Source organism: Podarcis muralis, chromosome 3 (assembly GCF_964188315.1).
Source record: "Podarcis muralis chromosome 3, rPodMur119.hap1.1, whole genome shotgun sequence".
NCBI classification, from domain to species: domain Eukaryota; kingdom Metazoa; phylum Chordata; class Lepidosauria; order Squamata; family Lacertidae; genus Podarcis; species Podarcis muralis.
The window spans coordinates 24,896,164-24,915,981 of record NC_135657.1 but is presented as its reverse complement, the minus strand read 5'-3'; the positions used below and the strand labels follow the sequence as shown (position 1 = coordinate 24,915,981).

Here is a 19,818-nt window from a genome sequence, read left to right as displayed (position 1 = left end):
CTGGAGTGTAGGGGAAGACATCAGGAGTCAGTTTAATATTATTCTGCTGCATTGGTCAGCACAATGGTGCCCTTGAGGTCTTTCCTTGGTGCTCACAAAGCCTCTGTGCCCCATTGCTCCCTTGGTCATGAGGTGGGGAGAGCAATTATCTTTCTCTCCCCTTAAAAGCACATTATGTGTATACTACCCTTCGTCCGTAGATCTCAGGGCAGTTCGCAGCATAAAAATACAAGATAAAATCACAAAATACATAGCAGAAACAAGAACAAACCAGTAACCCCATTCCTCACCCCCATGGAGCAGAAGGAGGAAGATAAAAGAGTGACACTCTTTCCTGCTTCATCTTCCAGCTCTATGGTGCTTTCCAAGGTTCAGATTAAGGGCTCTTCCAGACTTCCACTTGTCTCACCACGCCCCGCCCCTGGGGAAACACAACCTTTGGCGCTGAACCACAGCAAAAGTCTGTTGGATTTTCCACGGATTGATGTTTGTTCTGATTCAGTGCCAAAGAGCGAGTTTTCCCAGGGAAAGCCATGGGACAAACAGAAAACTGCTCAGACCTGCACTTTCTAGACATGGGACAAGTGGAAGTGTAGACAAGCCCTAATTCTGCTGGATCCAACTTTTATCCAGATACATTGGGAAAAGGAATTGTGTGCACATGTGCTTTCCTTCTGTCTCTTGGGGGAAGTGATCAGGGGAAGAGAAGTGAGCAAAGGGTTGGAGTCCAGGGCACCTGCTCAAAAATCCAAATTCTAGCAGGAGCAACTCATATAAAATATAATATAACTCATATCATATGGAGAGCCAGTGTGGTGTAGTGGTTAAGAGCGGTAGTCTTGTAATCTGGGGAACCGGGTGTAGTGGTTAAGAGCGGTAGTCTTGTAATCTGGGGAACCGGGTTCGCGTCTCCACTCCTCCACATGCAGCTGCTGGGTGACCTTGGGCCAGTCACACTTCTTTGAAGTCTCTCAGCCCCACTCACCTCACAGAGTGTTTGTTGTGGGGGAGGAAGGGAAAGGAGAATGTTAGCCGCTTTGAGACTCCTTAAAGGGAGTGAAAGGCGGGATATCAAATACAAACTCCTCCTCATATAAAATATAATAAAATATAACTGTTGTTCACATGCACGTCCAGAATATGTGGCAATACAAATACCAAGAGCATCCTTTTAAACAGTACAAGCATAATTGGGCTGCACATAGTATTGCTTCTCTTTGCCTGAGCATCATCGCACCTACACATCCAGGAATCAAAGCCCATGGCAAGAGGCTACCATGTCTGGATCCCAACTGCATGGGGGAATTGCACACAGAGATGAATGGGAAGAGAATACAATGTCCTGCATGCTGGATATGCATGTGTCTGTGTTTGACAGTAAGACACTGTGGATGGCCACAGCATAAAAATGTTTTAAATAAATAAAGCTTGCTTGGTGGTGACTGGGGTAGCTGGAAATTGCCCCCCCTCCAGGTGGAAGATTAACCTTTCAACACTTTTTGTAGTTCAGGAGAGCTGGTGAATGGAGTGGAGGCCTTGCCACACATATTTTTTCTCCAGTCTGACCCAATAGCTGGGTTGCATGTATGGATGGGGAAATCTCATAACTTTAAGGCATGGATAGAGAAATCTATCAATGTTGGTTTCTCTCAGTTAAATGCAGTCCCCCACATTTCCACATCAGTTTGCAACGGTGATGATGTTGGGGATGATTTTAAGAAGTCCTCATGAAAATTCACCAGCAGATTTGGGTGTGAGTTTCTCCACATATATTTGTGTGGGGTCTTGCATACAAAAAGGCTGAAATCGTTCCACTTAGCACCTGAGGAATATCACAGTCTGGAGCCTGTACTAGACCACGCAAAGAAGCAGAAGAGGAGGAGGAGGAGGAGGAGGAGGAGTTTGGATTTGATATCCCGCTTTATCACTACCTGAAGAAGTCTCAAAGCGGCTAACAATCTCCTTTCCCTTCCTCCCCCACAACAAACACTCTGTGAAGTGAGGCTGAGAGACTTCAGAGGAGTGTGACTAGCCCAAGGTCATCCAGCAGCTGCATGTGGAGGAGCGGAGACGCGAACCCAGTTCACCAGATTAAGAGTCCACCGCTCTTAACCACTACACCAAAGAGCTGATTAGTGAAAAGCCAGCTGTGTAAAATAGGACAACACCCAAAGCACAATCCCAATGGTGAACTCTTTCGGATCAGCACTCTGTTTTTAATTTGTGTAAAATAAAAACACCAACCAATAAATTATTGGAAGTAGGGAGCTAAGCCGTTATTTACTTTTTCAATCCGTAATTTGTCTTTTGGCTCAAGCAGGTCCTTAAGGCAGCTGACAATCAATTATCAGAAAACAAACCACAACAGCCCATATAACAAAATAGGGAAAGAGCATTAATATCTCAGCAGAACAGAGCAACAGGCCTGGCATCTCAATTATTAAATTTCCTGAGGCACGTCTGCTCACTACCCCAAGCTAACTATTGCTCACTTAATGTTTCTTGAGTCCATACTCAATATTTTATATACAGTTACTTCTCAACAACCATGCTTCTCTCTTATGTTATGTTTCACCTTGCAATATCAAGCAGAATGCTGCAGGCCAGGATGCCAAAGTCCTCTACAAAAAGTAAAGAGGCACACTGAATACTATGAGCTCACGTAAAATAAAGAATGAAGGAAATTTAGAGATCATATGGTAGTTTTGGGGTACCCAGAAACTACAGGCATTTGCAATCACTCTGACCTAAGGTGGCAACCTATGCGCATTACCAAAAATGTGGGCCAAAGAGGGCACAGATTTGCATAGCAGTTGCGTATACCATTTTATGTGTTGGTATCCAGCACTGCTGTCCTGCTCCCGTAGGGGACGTCTGCTTGTACAACTGAACTTCCCCACAGGTCTGGAAGACTCTCTGGAGCAAATTTGGGGGGCCCATGGGGGAGAAGAGGAAAGAGGGGTCCTGTTTCACAACCAGACACCCAGTTGCATAGAACTAGAATACAATCCTACATGTACAGATGCAAGTTCAGAAATAATTACTGCAATTATTAGAAATGCAGTTGTCTCCCCACAAGGGGACAACTGGGACAAGGTGGCTTGTGGGCCTGCTCCACCTGCTGCCCACATGCCACTACTGATGGGCAATTTCAAGGACCTTGTTTTCCCATTGGATGGCTCTTTTACCTTTAAACTGTTCTTGGACCCTCCTAACAGAGGAGGATCATCTGACAGCCCTTCAAACAGAGGACAGTCCTCTGTAAAGAAGAGAACAGGGCCACCCTAATCTGATCGCAGGTCCAGGGCCTGTGAGTGTAGATTAAGTTGTACACTTACAAGTCCAAGTAGCTTTCTTTGATTTAAAATTGCAATGTTCCACTTCATTATTAAATACAATGCCTGCCCAAAGTCATTTGATTCAACAGAACCCTGAGCAGTCAAGACAATCGGGTAATCTGGGAGAAAATCATGCTTTCGTCTCTTGCCTCTAAAAATAGTGTGTACATCTTCTTTTTTAAATGCTGTTTTACCTTCCCTATGACAATGACTGGTTTTTCAGCTCTATGCAAACAGACAGAACAAATACCAGGTTATATTTGGCTACGTGCCAGGTGGCTGAAACAAGAACAGACCTTCGTACTATGAGCCTGTTCACCCAGTTCTTCATTCGCACATGTAAAGGATCCTGACAGCTGAAGGACAAGACCCTTTCAGACTACTACTGTAATGTGTGAACTCAGCGATTCTGGATATAGGATCCAACCATTCCTGTGACCAAGCCAGCTTTTGCTATAATGAGAATTATTATTGCCGAGTTTACAAGCTACATTTGCCCTGCATTTTGCTCACAGTGAAATTTCTGAGAGGGTTGTGGTTGGTACACGTCAGAAGACATTGGAGGGGACTCAAGGAAGTTTTGATGTAGCTGAAACACTTCTCAAGGAGACTGATGGTGATGGTTCCATAAACCCTTATCTGGGATGTTCAAATAACATTGATTCTTTCAACTGGGCTATGTACCTACAGAGGTTGGCGCAGAGAGAGTGGTGTTGCTCTCTTGGTTTCCCAATGCCATGAATCGCTGCCGGTCACTGAGAGGGGGAGGACAAGGCATAGGGAGCTCAACACGCTGTATGAACAGTGCCGCCCTGCCTGTACCACCCTGCTCAGGCTATCTATGTCATTTGCCTCCCGATGACACTGGATGTCCAGGTGAAGACTGCTGTTGATATGGTGTTGGTTCGTGTTTGATCTGCTTTGTACATAATCTGTAACGATGCAGCCAGCACCTAATTCATAAAGATGGGCCTGATTACGTAGAAAACAAAACATAAAATGTCTGTTTTGCTGTACTTCAAACTTAAGCTACTGTTGCAAATGGCAAGGCAGATCATTTGAAGACAAAATAAAGAAGTTCCCATCCAAGAGAAAAGTCACCTTTCTTCTGCCGGGTTCAAAGATGCAATTTTACATATTTCAACCACAATCAGGAAGGATCTTACACTTTTCACAAAAACACCAAATTCATATCATTTGTGGACTAAAACACAATGACAATTTTCAGATATTGAGGCACGTGGTTTCTACTTGCAATAATGTTTCTACTTGAGCATGGTGTAACACAAAGTTTGGTATCCCTCCAAAAACATGATCTGGTCCCAAAGTTATCCTAGTGTGTTCAATCACGCAACTGCATTGTTTAACATGTTTTATATAACATACACGTGCAAATGCACAAATGGGATAACTGTAAAAAGTTCAGATCTGGACCTGCACTATAAGAGGCCAGCTGAGGAGTAGCAAATGGCTGCTCACACCTTTTAACCCAGAATTACAGCATAGTGTGCTGCGATCCCAGCACTCCCTGCTCTCTATTTATAGAGCTGCTTGGCCTTTAATGTTAGGGTTTCCACATGTTGGGAATTTCCTGGACACGGACGGTATTCAGCCCTTGTAAACAGCGTCCGGGCAGAAATCGCTTAAATGTCTGGGACGTATGAAAGCCCATGCATGGCAACCCTATATAATGTGCAAGACAAACAGCAAAGAAAAGTGTCCACAGCTCTATGGTGCTGCTCTGTGTTTCTGGGATGGGTAAGTGCAGAGCTTTTCCTGATGCTAGTGGTGATTCCTTGATAGTTGAAGCAATGGGTAATTAGGTGGCTGTGAATGAGGGAAGGAACCGCACAATAAGGAATTGTCGGTGGTAGCCTGCCATCTCACAAACTATTATTTGCAAAGTTCTTCTAGGTAACTACCTCTCACATAAATGGAACAGAGGAAAGAGAGAGTCATAGAAAGATTATTTTTAACACTCTGTAATTTAATGTCTCTTACTTCTCAACAAGGAAGATGTAGTACCATTGCCCTGAGCAGTTTTGAAATTGAGTTTTTCACTTTTCAGTACTATGGGTCTGACCAGCAAATTGCTTAAAAGTGATATTTCATATCCTATTTACTGCACAATGGGGGCAGTACAGAAAAACAATTATTGCTGAGGCACCTAAAAACTCTGTATGATGCATACAGATGCAGCGAGTGCCTTCGATGAGGAGAGGAAACATTCCGGTCATCCTAGACATTCTCTGCATCTGGTGACATAGTCCCCTGCCTATGAAAGTTCATGCTACAAAAAAAGTGCAAAAAAGGTGCAAAATGTTGTGTGAAATGAAAATACATGAGAGCTGGTCCAACTGTGATGCCTACTGGTGTAATGGCACCTTTGAGAACTCCTGGCACCCACAGAATCTCTGAGCCTCCCCATACACACTCACTGCCCCCTTCATTACAAGGCAGCAAGGCTGGGTACCTTTGTCTCCCTTGAAAAACACAGCGAGCTGAAAGAGGAAGTAGGAAGGGCGACACTCTCTCCCACTTCCTCTTTCATCTCTATATGCTTTTACATAGGAACACTGGAAGCTGCCTTATACTGAGCCAGACCATTGGGTCCATCTAATTCAGTATTGTCTACATTGACTGGCAGTGGCTCTGGACCCTACCTGGAGATGTCACAGGTTGAACAAAGGACTTTCTGCACGCAAAGCAGAGTAGAACTTAGTTGGATGCAACCCAATATTTTTTAAATGCTGCTGCTTAGTTTATCCAACTTTGGCTTTAATGCTTGTCCACTTTTAGGGATTTTATATTATTATTTTTGGTTCTGGTCCATTGTGCTATAGGACACTCCAAGTACCAGCAGGAAATGCTTCTAAAAAGTGCCTGAAATAAAAATAAATAACAAAGGTTGAGGCTGAAAGCCAACAAGCCCTGGGGAAATGCTACAATGACTACTGCTGAGATGATGTCAAGGACAAGGAGGATTAACTGAACAAAAAGCATATAGTGCAAGACACAGGGAACGGCGTCTGAGAAAGCTGCTCGTGTGTTTTGCAATGCTGAATCAAATTCCAGGAAGGCATGTCTAATAATAATAATAATAATAATAATAATAATAATAATAATAATAAATTTTAAAAAATCAGATTGCTATAGCTTGCCTTCTATGAAGATCCTGTTCCAGTAGACTCTGCCAACATGATTCCCTCCGAGAAAGATAAGGTTGGAGAAGATCAACCACATGGTAGACACAGATGCCAGAGCTGCATGGAGTCGCCGACAGCCTCTTGGGGACAAAAAATGGTTCTGAAAAGAAGGTAAATTGGATTTAATATACAAGTTAGGAAGGGATAATTGCTGGGCATGTGGAGAAGTAAAAGCAGATTACAGCCATATTTTCTGGAACTGTCCCCAAATACAGGGATGTGTTTTCCCTTGGAAATAATATCAGAATCGTTAGGAACACAAATCCCTATGGAACCTAAGACATTTCTGCTTGGATATATAAAAGGTGCTTTCATAGACAGTGATCAAGAGATGGCAATCAATTTGATTACTTTAGCTCCTCTCACTACTTTTAAAGAGATTGAAAAGATCTGGACCATGGTGAAAATGGTCAAACTAACCTACTACCGGAGAATACAAGTAAATAATTTCATGGAGAAACGGGTATTTTTCTTGATATATTGGAATAGCAAGTATTATAACGTAGACGTTATGTTGTTTTCAGTTTATTGTTAAGTTTTCAGGTGGAGATTTTGTTACTGCGTTGTAAACTTCTTGTTTATTGCAAACCATAAAAATATCAATAAAATGGTTCTGAAAAGCAAATTTTAAACAGGCAGCTAACAATAAAATCTTAATACTAGAAGGTTAGAAATAAATCATGGTGGTGTTAGGGTGACCGCTATAGGTATAGTGAAGTCGTGAGAGTGGGGAGAAGCCCTTGCTCTCCTGTAAATGTTAATATTTTAAAAAAAGAGATGGGGAACTTGCCACTCTCCAGCTGTTGTTAGACTACAAATCCCATTACCCTGCCCCTGGCCTTGCTGGCAGAGGGTGGTGGAAGTGGGAGTTCAACAAATCTGGAGCGTGGCAAGTTCCCTGTCCTTGGTTTACAGCAATAGGGCATCATTCTAGGAAGAATTATCCGCTGCATTGAAAGTAATGCTGGAAAGCACCTTGGCTTAGTGCACCACATTTAAAGGAATTGTCCTGGGATTTATATAGGTTTTAAAAAACACACACCCCAACAGAGTCAATAGAGGTACTACACAGAAAGTTTCAGAGCACATACGATTAGAAGCAGCTATATTTCCAGACAACTCACTGGTTTTGCAAACTGTATGGTTATTGTGCGAACCAATTAACAGGGAACTCCAAACCCAAGATCTGCTGAGATAAGAGGGTTTGGATTCAGCAGATCTTGGGCTTTTCCAACTGAGATGTGTACTCAGCCAGGGCTATGGCAGCCTAAGTCGCTCACCCCACTTTAGCTGGGACTCAGCTGGCAGAACTTGACTTACACCATAGTTAGTCCCCAAAAGGGGTTCTTCCAGCAGCGGGACAAGGAGAGAATTGCATGTATTCCAACCCCGCTCTCAGCTCAGCCGTGCAACTGTGCAACCCAGCAGAACATAGCTCATGAAAAGGGTGGCGTAAGTCAAATTCATCCAAGTTCCTTGTGAACTGTTTGGAATGGGGGAACTTACAATGGCGTTAACTTTCGCCATTGTAACAGTAATGGTTTTCCCAGTAGTGATGTGTGGAAGTGAGAGCTGGACCATAAAGAAGGCTGATCGCCGAAGAATTGATGCTTTTGAATTATGGTGCTGGAAGAGACTCTTGAGAGTCCCATGGACTGCAAGAAGATCAAACGCATCCATTCTTAAGGAAATCAGCCCTGAGTGCTCACTGGAAGGACAGATCGTGAAGCTGAGGCTCCAGTACTTTGGCCACCTCATGAGAAGAGAAGACTCCCTGGAGAAGACACTGATGCTGGGAAAGATGGAGGGCACAAGGAGAAGGGGGCGACAGAGGACGAGATGGTTGGATAGTGTTTTCAAGGTTACCAGCATGAGTTTGACCAAACTGCGGGAGGTAGTGGAGGACAGAGGTGCCTGGCGTGCTCTGGTCCATGGGGTCACGAAGAGTCGGACACGACTAAACGACTAAACAACAACAGTAATGCACGTGTGTGCATAACTGTGATCATTATGCATGGTGATAGTGTTACAAGATGTGGAGAAAATGGAAAGGGAGAAGTTTCTCTTTCATAATAGCAAAATTTGGGGTCATCCAGTGAAGCTGAATGTTGAAATATTTAAAGCTTTCAATGGCTGCTAGCCATGCTGGCTACATTCTTTTTTCCACTGCCAAAGGCTATATGCCTCTGAACACCAGTTGCTGGGAATCACTCAAGTCCTGCTAGCAGGCTTTTGACAGGCATCTGCACCGCAGGGGGTTGGACCTTGGGTCCCTTCCAACTCTACAATTCTATGATCTGGTTGGCCACTGTGAGCCCAGAATCCTGAACAAGATGGATCTTTGGCTTGATCTAGCAGGCCTCTTCTTATGTTCTTGCTTTTTTCATGAGCAGGGAGTCTGGATTGTGCTTGACAGCTTGAATGTTCAATACTACAATAATCAATGTGCATTTCAAAAACAGCAACATAGAAGTCACTATAGGCTAAGAGACGTGAGTAGGAAAAATTAAATTCACATAGCAAATTAAGCACAGGGAAGTTAACTCAAAATATAAATACCTTTCCTGTCTCCATAATTTAGCTTTATGATTATTCTTCTACCATAATTGTTTTTATTGAAGGATCCAATTAATATTACTATATACCTTCCTCTATTAAAGCTGCTAAGAATTCATATCACTGGGTTAGCAGATTGTTTTCCAAAAAATCAAATCAAATAACTTTGGAAACAGAGGTTTTACCGCCATAACACGCACGTAGTTTTTAAGAGGAGGAAAATCCGTAGGCATGCCACCCGTAGGCATTCCCTCCATAAACATTTCCCCTTACTTTTTAGGAGGAAAAAAAGTGAGTGTTATGGTGCAAAAAATACGGTATGTTTAAACTTAACAGCAGAGAACTAGACAGATCTGCTCAGATGTTCAAGGGAACTCACTCTCAGGTAAGCAAGTATAGGTTTGCAGCCATTTAATATGTGCAAGCAACAGTATTCCTACTTCTATTTGTTTCAAAGATAGCAATCCATAATTTATTACATTTTTTACATACCCTTGGCCATGTTTGTGAAGCTTTCAATGTTATGCATGTATAAAACATTCAGAGCTTTCTTATTACAAGGTTGACACCAACCACAGAGTACATTAATATTAGAGTGAACAGTCTGGAAACACATTTAGCCCTCTGTTGCACTTGCAGTATTTTTATTTGAAATTTTTTAAACTAGCCTTGCTGTGAACTGGGTTAAACTAGCCATAGTTTACTGCTAAATTACATGTTTCAAAACCGTAAGAAATGCCATTCATGTGGTTGGTTTAATTGCTGCTTTAAGTCCTCTTCTCATGTTATCCATATGAAAGGCTCTCTGTGTAGAAGGGGGAATGGGGGCTGATTCTGACCCCAAAGTTGCACAGATCCCAGGTACACCATCCATAAGTTGATGTCTGCATAAGAGAAGCCCACATTCACAGAGGAAAATGTTGTGATGGGTAACTGAAGCCGTGCTCAAGTGTTACTTTGTGACAGAAAATAATATTTGTGTAGGCAGTGCTATTTTTCTAGAAAAAGAGGTGCCAGAACTCACCATGAACACCTCCCTCGTTCTCTTAGAATGGCAATGGCGCCCACCTGAGAGGTGCTAGAACGGAGTTCCAGTGTGTTCCGGCTGAAAAAAGCCCTGAGTTTAAGTCCACCTTTTTACAAAACCAACTAATTCAGTTCAAGTTCATCCAAATAAACTTTTTCTTCATAAAAAGTTCATCCACAGCCATTTTCTTTCAGCTTTTGGTATGTTGCAAGCCGCTGGGCTGACGTATAGAGTCCAAACCAAATCAGGGTTCATAAACAAGTAAAAAGATGTCTGACAGAGAAAATGTCAACAGGTGAAGCTTTCCTTGTAATGGTATTTTTATACAGGAAAAAGTTTACCCTTGTTTACTTTGTGCCAGCCACACAGCTGTAAAAGGCACAAGGCACCATTTGCAGTGTTCCTGTTATCCTCACTGAAAACAGGTCCTGTTTGAAGAGAGTAAATCTCTTCAGCAGAAAAAGATACAGAAAATGCCTCACATTCATTCCTTGTAATTGCTTAGCAATCGTGCTTAAGTGAGTAAGTGTCCTACGCCATAGAAGTGCCCCCATATCTGCCTAATAAGCCTTAGAAAGTTGACTCCACATTTGTTTTTCTAAATTTTTCAGAGATGTCCAAATGATTTACTAGAAAGAAAGAAAGAAAGAAAGAAAGAAAGAAAGAAAGAAAGAAAGAAAGAAAGAAAGAAAGCAAGCAAGCTAAGGATTCGGGCCTCTTGCTGAATGGGTGAAGGGTATGGACATGAAGATGAGCTAGACATTATTAAGAGTTCTACCCCAAAATGAATGTAATTCACCTTTAGTTCACCTGGCTAGTATGGAATCTATCTTCAGAAATAGCTCATAAATTTTTGAACTAGTTCAGTGTACTCCATTAAACTGAATTAGTTCATTCCCAGCACTGGCTTTTACTGGCACTTCATTGAACACAAGTAGAACCATCTGGATGGTCATAACCCTGAATCCTGAGTTGTACTGTGGTTCCTACTTACACTCAAGAAACACAGTAAAAAACAACAACCTTCTCCAATCAAGTTTGGAGGCTGAGTGACCAAGGCTGGGAACACTGGAGGATGGGGTCAGCATGTGCTATTTACATGAATTATTTGTTAGTAATACCCCACCTTGGGGTGTCATGAGAGTTCAAGCAGGGGTGCTTGAATAGGTGAGCAATCCTGCTCAGCCAAACATCAGTTCAAATCTTGCCAAGCAGAATCACGGCTTTGTTTCTACTCTAGCCACCTTCCCTTGCCTGAAGGACCCCAAATTTGTCTTGTGGCAAGCAGTGGGGCAACATGCACTCCAATCCTAATGTATTGTTATAGGAAGTTCATAAAAATACAGTGGATACCAACTTAATTCGTCCCAGGGGTCTGTACTTACCATGAAAAGTCCGTATCCAGAGGCACCACTTCTGAGCACATGCATGGCACGATAGAGCGCTTCTGCACATGCGCAAAGTGTGCAGAATGCTTCTGCGCATGTGCGCGCGACGAAACCCAGAAGTATAAACTTCTGGGTTTGCAACGTTCATAACTCGAAATTACGTTACCCGAAGGTAATGTAACCCGAGGTACCACTGTAACTGGGATATCAAGGGACTTACTTCAAGCACAGTAGGGTAACTATTGTGTGTGTGTAACTATTAAATATGGATTTGGAAAGCATATTTTTATTATTTCATGGACGTTATCATCTTATGTATCAATTTTCTGACTGAGTATGAGAAACAGCACTAATAACAAACATGCATTATATTTTTACAAAGTGACTTACCCTTGTTATCTCATCTATACCTATATATATCTAGATCTACATCTATATATCACCAGTCAAATACTGCTTCAAAACTGAAGGCAGGAATGACTGATATCTGTACACAGACATTTATTGCATCAATCCAAAACATTTTCAACATATTTTCTTAATATTTACAGTTGCTGAAGCTCCCGACCTATGAACAATCCATAAACATTCCAAATGCGATAGGAAAGAAGCTAAATGTGGTTATTAAATATTCTACTGACAGATGTATAGATACTGATAGGATCAAACAGTGGTTCTGTATGCAGAGACAAATCATTTGTCCATATTCAAACATAAACCAAGATCATCAATCTAGGCCTATCTTCAATGGTTTTCCAGGGTATCATTAATTCATATATGACACGGGTAACTTTGGGATATGCCCAAAGTACTTAAAATGCCACAAGTCGATGTAAGCATAAAAGTTTGGCAGTCTAGAATGTGATGAAAATGGAAGGGTTAAGCTGCCATATGAATGGAAGGCGTGGGTATAAAAATACCATTATAATTTCCTTTTCTGTGCTTGAAATATGGTGTCAATTGATCGTCTGCCACTCCTGGTACTCAATCTAGAGTGTGTGAGTCAGCACTGTCCAGGCGAGAAATGTTGGTGAATATTTTGCAGTAGACTCACATCACAAAAACAAACAAGATAATAACAGAAAGCAACATATAATTTCAGCAGTGGCTGTGACTCTGTGGAAGGAAGATATTGCATGCAATTCCCCGCAGGACCAAAAATCCTATCCCTTGCAAGAGGGGCATTAGGGAGCCATCCTGTAAGGTGCTCTAGGAATTCAAACTCATTTTGCAGATTTCTGGGACAATATAAGCCACAGAAGAAATATCTTCCTGCAGAAGTTGTAAATGTGTGTACATGTTATTTTCATGCCGTGATAAAAATGCAATCAGCATTATTCCAAGGGTGAATATGATCTGTTCATTCAGCAAACAAATAAATCACCCAGTAGAATGTCCTCCAACCTTGAAGGCTGTATGGATTATGATCATTGTCTACTAGTGGTTCATCTGCAAATGTCCTAATCACCAGCTGCGACTACATGAAGCAGTTTGCCACTGTTGAGAAGTAGTCACTGAAAACTAACCAGGCATGGTTTCATCAGACTGCAATGCTGGCTTCCTCAAGGTGATGCCATCAGTTCATGCAAGGACACACAGCAGCAGTCTTTGGTTGGAGATACAAGAGGGATGGACCCATTCATTTACAAGGTTACTGCTGGCTATTAACCAGAAATGGGGAGAGAGACCAGCTCACGCAAAGCCAGTGTCTCTATGTGCTGCAATTGCCTACTTAGCGAGTGATGTCCTCAGTTCATGACAAGGTATAAAACTACAGACTTCTGTGGGAGGTACAGCACAGGACCATATCTGCATTGCATGATATGCCTTCTTCCTTGGTCACCACTTGCCAGATTTTCTTCTTGGCAACCAACTGCAACAAGAGCATAAGAACACAAGAAGAGTGCTGTTGCATCGGGCCAAAAGCCCAACTAATCCAGCCTCTTCTACTTGCATTGGTCAACCAGATGCCCATAGGACAGCCTTTCTCAACCTGTGGGTCCCCAGATGTTGTGGAACTACAACTCCCATCACACCTAGCTAGCAATGCCAGAGCTCAGGGATGATGGGAGTTGTAGTCCAACAACATCTGGGGACCCACAGGTTGAGAACCACTGCCGTAGGAAGTCCCACAGGCAGTGCCCTCCCCACTTGCCATCAGCAGCAGTTTCCTTAGAAGAGGACAGCAACACATAGCCAAAGCTGACTGTGGAATTACCCATACAAAATCATCCCACCAATGAGGAACAGGCATGCAGCTCCACCTATAGAATCATGAAAAAGCTGTCCATCCATTAACCCTTTCCATGACCAGATCAGGTGAGGCTTCCTGTGTTCACTGAGTGTCCATTGAAGGACAGAATTTGAAGGCATAAAAATCAAAAGCAGCAATTTAAAAAGTATTAAATCATATGTTTTAGTCAAAAACAGTTTAATTGCATAAAAAGTGCACCATCTGTTGATTTCCCCCCAACAAAAAAATGGTAAATATCTTAACATCTTAATAGGACTAATTTTTAAAACGGGTATCCAACATTTAAACGTTACCCCCCACACACAAATCAAAATAATCTCTTTTTTGTGCCTTGTGTCATCCAAATACACCTTTCAAATTAAACAGATGGAATTTTTATGGACGTTCACATATGACTTCCACTGACATCTTTAGCTTCTTATCATGACCTAACTTTCAAATATCCTTCACATGTCAAGCACAGAAAGAAAATATGGGAGTGCCTGGGCATTTATTCTGCTGGAGCTGGCACAGAGGAAGCAGTAATTTACTGACGAAAGGAGAAGGGTGGACAATCAAGAGAGAAAGCAAAACTATTTGTGCTTCAAGTGCCTATAAATCAATCTGTTCATTTGATCAGACAGTTAAAATCCTTGCACATTCTTGTCTGCTGGATGATATTTCCTAATGCAGTAAGTACAGACAGCTGCGGAGCATCTTGATAATCCAGTACCACTTGATAAATACTATTAAAGTGTGTTGCGTTGAATTTTCATGAGCTCTGATTGCTGCTGTGAAAGTTGCCCTTTTGGAAAGCATGAATATTTGTGAGAGGGGATGGGTGCGTGGGGTGTAGGGTCAACGTCCATCCATAAATATAAACAAATGTGCCAAATAGACTTATCACTGCTTGACTCATCTGCCTGACACAGCAATTACAGGCAATGATTTTTGATCAACAAACCTGCAGTGAGAAAGCTGTGGTGAAATGTGACCCTAGGACTGAAGCACAAGCAAGATCTGCATTTGTGGGTTTGTTAGGGCTGTTGTATAGTCACTTTTAGACGATAAAAGTGTGAGTGTTAATCTACTGCGGTCTCAGGCATTCATTAAACAATAGTAGCAGCCTCAAATTTTACTTTTCAACCATCACATCACTAACCGAACAGATACTGTAATTAATATATTCCTTAGGGTCAGGGATAGGTGATTTTTTTTTAGCCTGAGGCTGTGCTCCCCCCCCCCACAGGTAATAATAATAATAATAATAATAATAATAATAATAATAATAAATTGTTATTTATACCCCACCCTTCCCGGTTCAGAAACCCGGGCTCAGGGCAGCTAACAACAAATTTAAAACACTTAATTGTAATACAACATAAAAGCAGCATAAAATACAGTATAAAAGCATGAATAACAATAAAATTCAAAGTTCAAAAATCAATCCATCCAAACATTAGATAGTCACCAGGAATAGCTGGCTAAATTAGTCCTACTTGGGCCAGCGAGGAGGCCAGGGGAGAATTAGCTGTGGCATCCCAGAGATGGTAATCTTCATAAAGGGGTGGGGGGGAGAGAAGGGAAATAAAAGATCAGGCTGAGTATTAAAGGCCAGGCAGAATAGCTCTGTCTTACAGGCCCGACGGAAGGAGGTTAAATCCTGTAGGGCCCTAGTCTCATGGGACAGACCATTCCACCAGGTCGGAGCCATCACTGAAAAGGCCCTGGCCCTGATGGAGGATAATCTGACTTCCTTAGGGCCCAGGACCTCTAAACTATGGTTTCTTCTAGAGGGAAGATACAACAAAATACCGATCGAACAAAGATTATGTCCCTGTAACAACAACAAAATCGAAACCATCGGGCATGTCATATTATATTGCCCATTATATCGAGACTCAAGAAAAGAGCTGATCAAGCCGATTCTGAGGAAAATACCTCGTAGTTCAGACGACACCTATATCAGACACCTCTTAGCTGACAAAGAGCCCGAAATCAACAGGCCTGTGGCAAAGTACTGTTACATTGCAACAAGAATAAGATGAGCAATGATGTCAGCAACGGAGTTCAAATTGTAAACATCGAAGGAACAATAATAAACAGTAGTGACATTTGAATTGAATCCTTAAAACCTTAAAAGTCGAAACCTGGTCATAAACATAAGCACCAATTCTGTGATTTGGCCATATTCCCACTGTTACCTGTAGCACAATATTACTTATAATGTCATCTTTTATTTCATAAATTGCTTGCTGGTCATTGACCGTATTAAAGATATTTGATTATGATTATAACCATGCCAGTGGTGGGTGGAACCAAAATGAGCAAGGGCCCACACTACCCACATGCACGTAAGTGGGGAGCCCGTTGCAATACAAACAGTTTCACACCCAACAGTTGTTGAGCTCGCTCACACCATTTTGGAGCCCTTGGAATCCGTTCCTCCCCCCCCCCCCCCCCCCCGGATTTTTGACTCACTGAGAAGGACTTTCCACCTCTCTCCCACCATTTCAGGTTAGAATAAGATTATTTATTTATTTTCCCGGCATCACACGGTCATCATACGGTCGCGAGTGAGTCAATCGCGTCTAAGGGGGGGGGGGGATGCCTGTATAAAGAGAAAGCCTGGATTTATTTTTATGTTTGCAAGGTAAGCTCTCCGTAGCTTTCCCCCTGAACTAATCGTCACTGATTCAGAAATGGGCTAAATAGTTAAAGAGAAGAATGACTAACCTTGTTCTCCAAAGACTAAATCATAAAGCTGGCTTTTTGATTGTTGTTGTTGGGTTTTTTAAAAAAAATAAATTTGAGATGGATTTTTCAGTCGCCCCTTAGATGAGTCATCTGCACGTAGTTTCATTTGATGCTTGCTTTTTGCATCACTCAGTGCAGGAATGTTACTGCTGTAAAAGTGGTATGTGTCCTGGTTCTTTTTATTTCTGGTCTGCTGGGGATTGCTCTTCCGGCACGAAGATTTATTTAATTATATTTTTACTCATTTAAAATAAATTACAGATTGATTTTCAAACCCAGTGCTACCCAGAGTGCTTTATAAAAAGAATAACACACACATGAACATATAAAGCATAGCGCAGTTTTAAAACAAAGTTAAATGCAGACATTTCAAAACAGTGCAAAATGTTACTAAAGCCAGCATGAATGAACATGATTATAAACTCATAGAATCTTAAGAGTTGGAAGGGAACCAAGGGTCATCTAGTCCAACCCCCGGCAAAGCAGGAATCTTAGCTAAAGCATCCGTGACAGACGACCATTTCACCCCCCCCCCCCATAGGAAAAAACAACCCACAGCCACAACCAGATTAGCGATGAAAAGCAGCAGTATGATTGTTTGTAAAGGTAAAGGGACCCCTGACCATTAGGTCCAGTCGTGACCGACTCTGGGGGTGCGGCGCTCATCTTGCTTTATTAGCTGAGGGAGCCGGCGTACAGCTTCCGGGTCATGTGGCCAGCATGACTAAACTGCTTCTGGCGAACCAGAGCAGCGCACGGAAACGCTGTTTACCTTCCCGCCAGAGCGGTACCTATTTATCTACTTGCACTTTGACGTGCTTTCAAACTGCTAGGTTGGCAGCAGCAGGGTCTGAGAAACGGGAGCTCACCCCGTCGCGGGGATTCAAACCACCGACCTTCTGATCGGCTAGTCCTAGGCTCTGTGGTTTAACCCACAGCACCACGCGCATCCCAGTATGGTTGTTAAGAGCTGCTTAAATGCTGTCAAGGGGCAGAGCCTGCTGAACTTCACACAGAATTGAGTTCCAGTCCCCATGACTGAAAGAGCATGTGCAATGTACCTACACTGGGTATCTGCTTAAGTCTAGATCACGGGTAGGCAAACTAAGGCCCGGGGGCTGGATCCGGCCCAATCTCGGTCGGGGAATCAGTGTGTTTTTACATGAGTAGAATGTGTGCTTTTATTTAAAATGCATCTCTGGATTATTTGTGGGGCATAGGAATTTGTTCTCCCCCCCCCAAAAAAAAATAGTCCAGCCCCCCCCCCCCAAGGTCTGAGGGACAGTGGGCTGGCCCCCTGCTGAAAAAGTTTGCTGACCCCTGCTCTAGATGCTTGCATGGAGAATCTAATGTATATGGAAGCCACCAAATGGGCTTACCCAGAAGAAAAAAAGTATATGCACTGATACAGACCTTCTAACCTGTAGTGTAAACATAAGGGCTGCTCATGTACCCCTGTGGAAGCAGGGACTGCCCATTTGTTTCATTGTCCAGTCACACTCTGCATGCACCATTATGTTTTCTGAGTGACAAACCTGCGGGATTACACCAAAGTCCCATCCAGTCCAGTATTCTATTTCCACAATGGCTTTGAGAAGCCCACCAGCAGGACATAACTGAAATGACTGTCCCCTACTCATGATCCCCAGTAAGGAACTGCCATGTTCTCTCTGATCCAGGAGGTAATAATATACAAATATCATGATTAGACAAATCACAGGCACAACTACAGTGGACCCTAAAAATATATCTTAAAGCAAAGAGCACTTGATCATTTGAAGTTTCTAAGTCATTTTCAAGGGCAATCCCATGTAGGGTGCACCGCAATAGTCCAATCTGGAAGTTACCAAACATGAAATATCAACATTTCTGCCCCAAAGGGGCAGACAAAGCAGTTTTGGCCACCAAGGCCACCTGAGACTCTAGTAACAATGTTAAATCCAGGAGCACTCCCAAGCTATAGACTTGCTCCTTCCAGCAGAGTACAACCGCATCCAAGACAGGCTGTCTGGGAGAGAGAGACTTGAGAACTCGGTACATGTAGCACCTCTGTCTTTCAGGATAGAGCTTTGATTTATTGGCCCACATGCAAACCATCGGTGCCTTAAAACACCTCAGCCACCTCTCCCAATTCAGATGGAACAGAGAGATAAAGCTGGGTGTTGTCAGCATATTAACAACACCTTGCTCCAAATCCTCTGATGACAGATTCCAGAGATGTCATATAGATGTCAAATAATATGAGGGACAAGATGGAACGTAGTGGACACCACAGGACAACTTCCATGGTGCTGAACAGTGCTGCTGCCCCCTTCACCACTTGCTGGAAATGGTCCTGGAGGTAGGAATAATAATAATAATAATAATAATAATAATAATAATAATAATAATAATAATTCATTTATAAGCTGCCCATCTGGCTGGGCTTCCCCACTCTGGGCAGCTTCCAATACAATATTAAAATACAGTAATGTCTCAAACATGAAAAGCTTCCCTAAACAGGGCTGCCTTCAGATGTCGTCTAAAAGTCTGGTAGTTGTTGTTCTCTTTGACATCTGGTGGGAGGGCGTTCCACATGGCAGGTGCCACTACCGAGATTGAAACCACTGAAGTAGAGAGCCTCCAACCCCCACCTTATATTTCACAAATTTCTTTCATCCATTTTTCAAAGGTGTTCAAGTTGGCTTTAAAATGGTCCGTGATGACATCAACATTCAATAATATCTGACTCATAATGCAAATGAGTTTTTGACGCAAGCTCTCTCATTCCTCTGCAAATGGTTTCCTGCGTATCATTTAAATGGAGCACTTTGAACTTGTGTGCCTATTTTGCGCCTGTACTTTCTGCATTCAGACTAAGTGCTCAGGAAAGGAAGCTGCTGTGCTGGCAGTTGGTTGACACACATTTCGTTGCTTGAATGGACATGAACTTTTCAAAAGGGAATGCAATTTACAGAAGAAAATCCAGGTGCATACCAAGAGAAGAGCATTCGTTATGCATATGTGACTTTTACAAATGCAAACCATCCTTGTGTGTTGGGGTGGATTGTGTGTGGTAGGGTAGTTTTCGCATCCGCTTCCAGTATGCTCTTCAGTGGGGAAGGTTGGATATTATGCCGGGATGCCTCTCAATTCTGCCTGAGACCCAATACCAGGAAGATTCTTGGTTGTCTCGTAGCAAGTGCTTTGCTAGTGCTTTTTTGGAAAGCAGGCTGGAGGACAGATTATATCCCTCCCAAAATTGCCCCAGAAGCACAAAGCACAACTCTGGGGGGGTCGTGATGCTTATTTGACCTCCCAGCAGCAGAGTCAT

At 42.6% G+C, this 19,818-nt stretch overlaps 1 protein-coding gene across 6 annotated transcripts in view; it reads right to left on the bottom strand.

Moving 5' to 3' along the window:
* HHAT (hedgehog acyltransferase) overlaps nt 1-19,818 on the bottom strand; it is a 171,333-nt gene that overhangs the window by 34,004 nt on the left and 117,511 nt on the right. For all 6 annotated transcript variants that reach the window (XM_028724728.2, XM_028724730.2, XM_028724733.2 and 3 more), the window contains one exon: nt 6,500-6,644. In XM_028724728.2, coding sequence (XP_028580561.2) covers nt 6,500-6,644 — 145 coding nt within the window. The remainder of the gene's footprint in view (nt 1-6,499; nt 6,645-19,818) is intronic.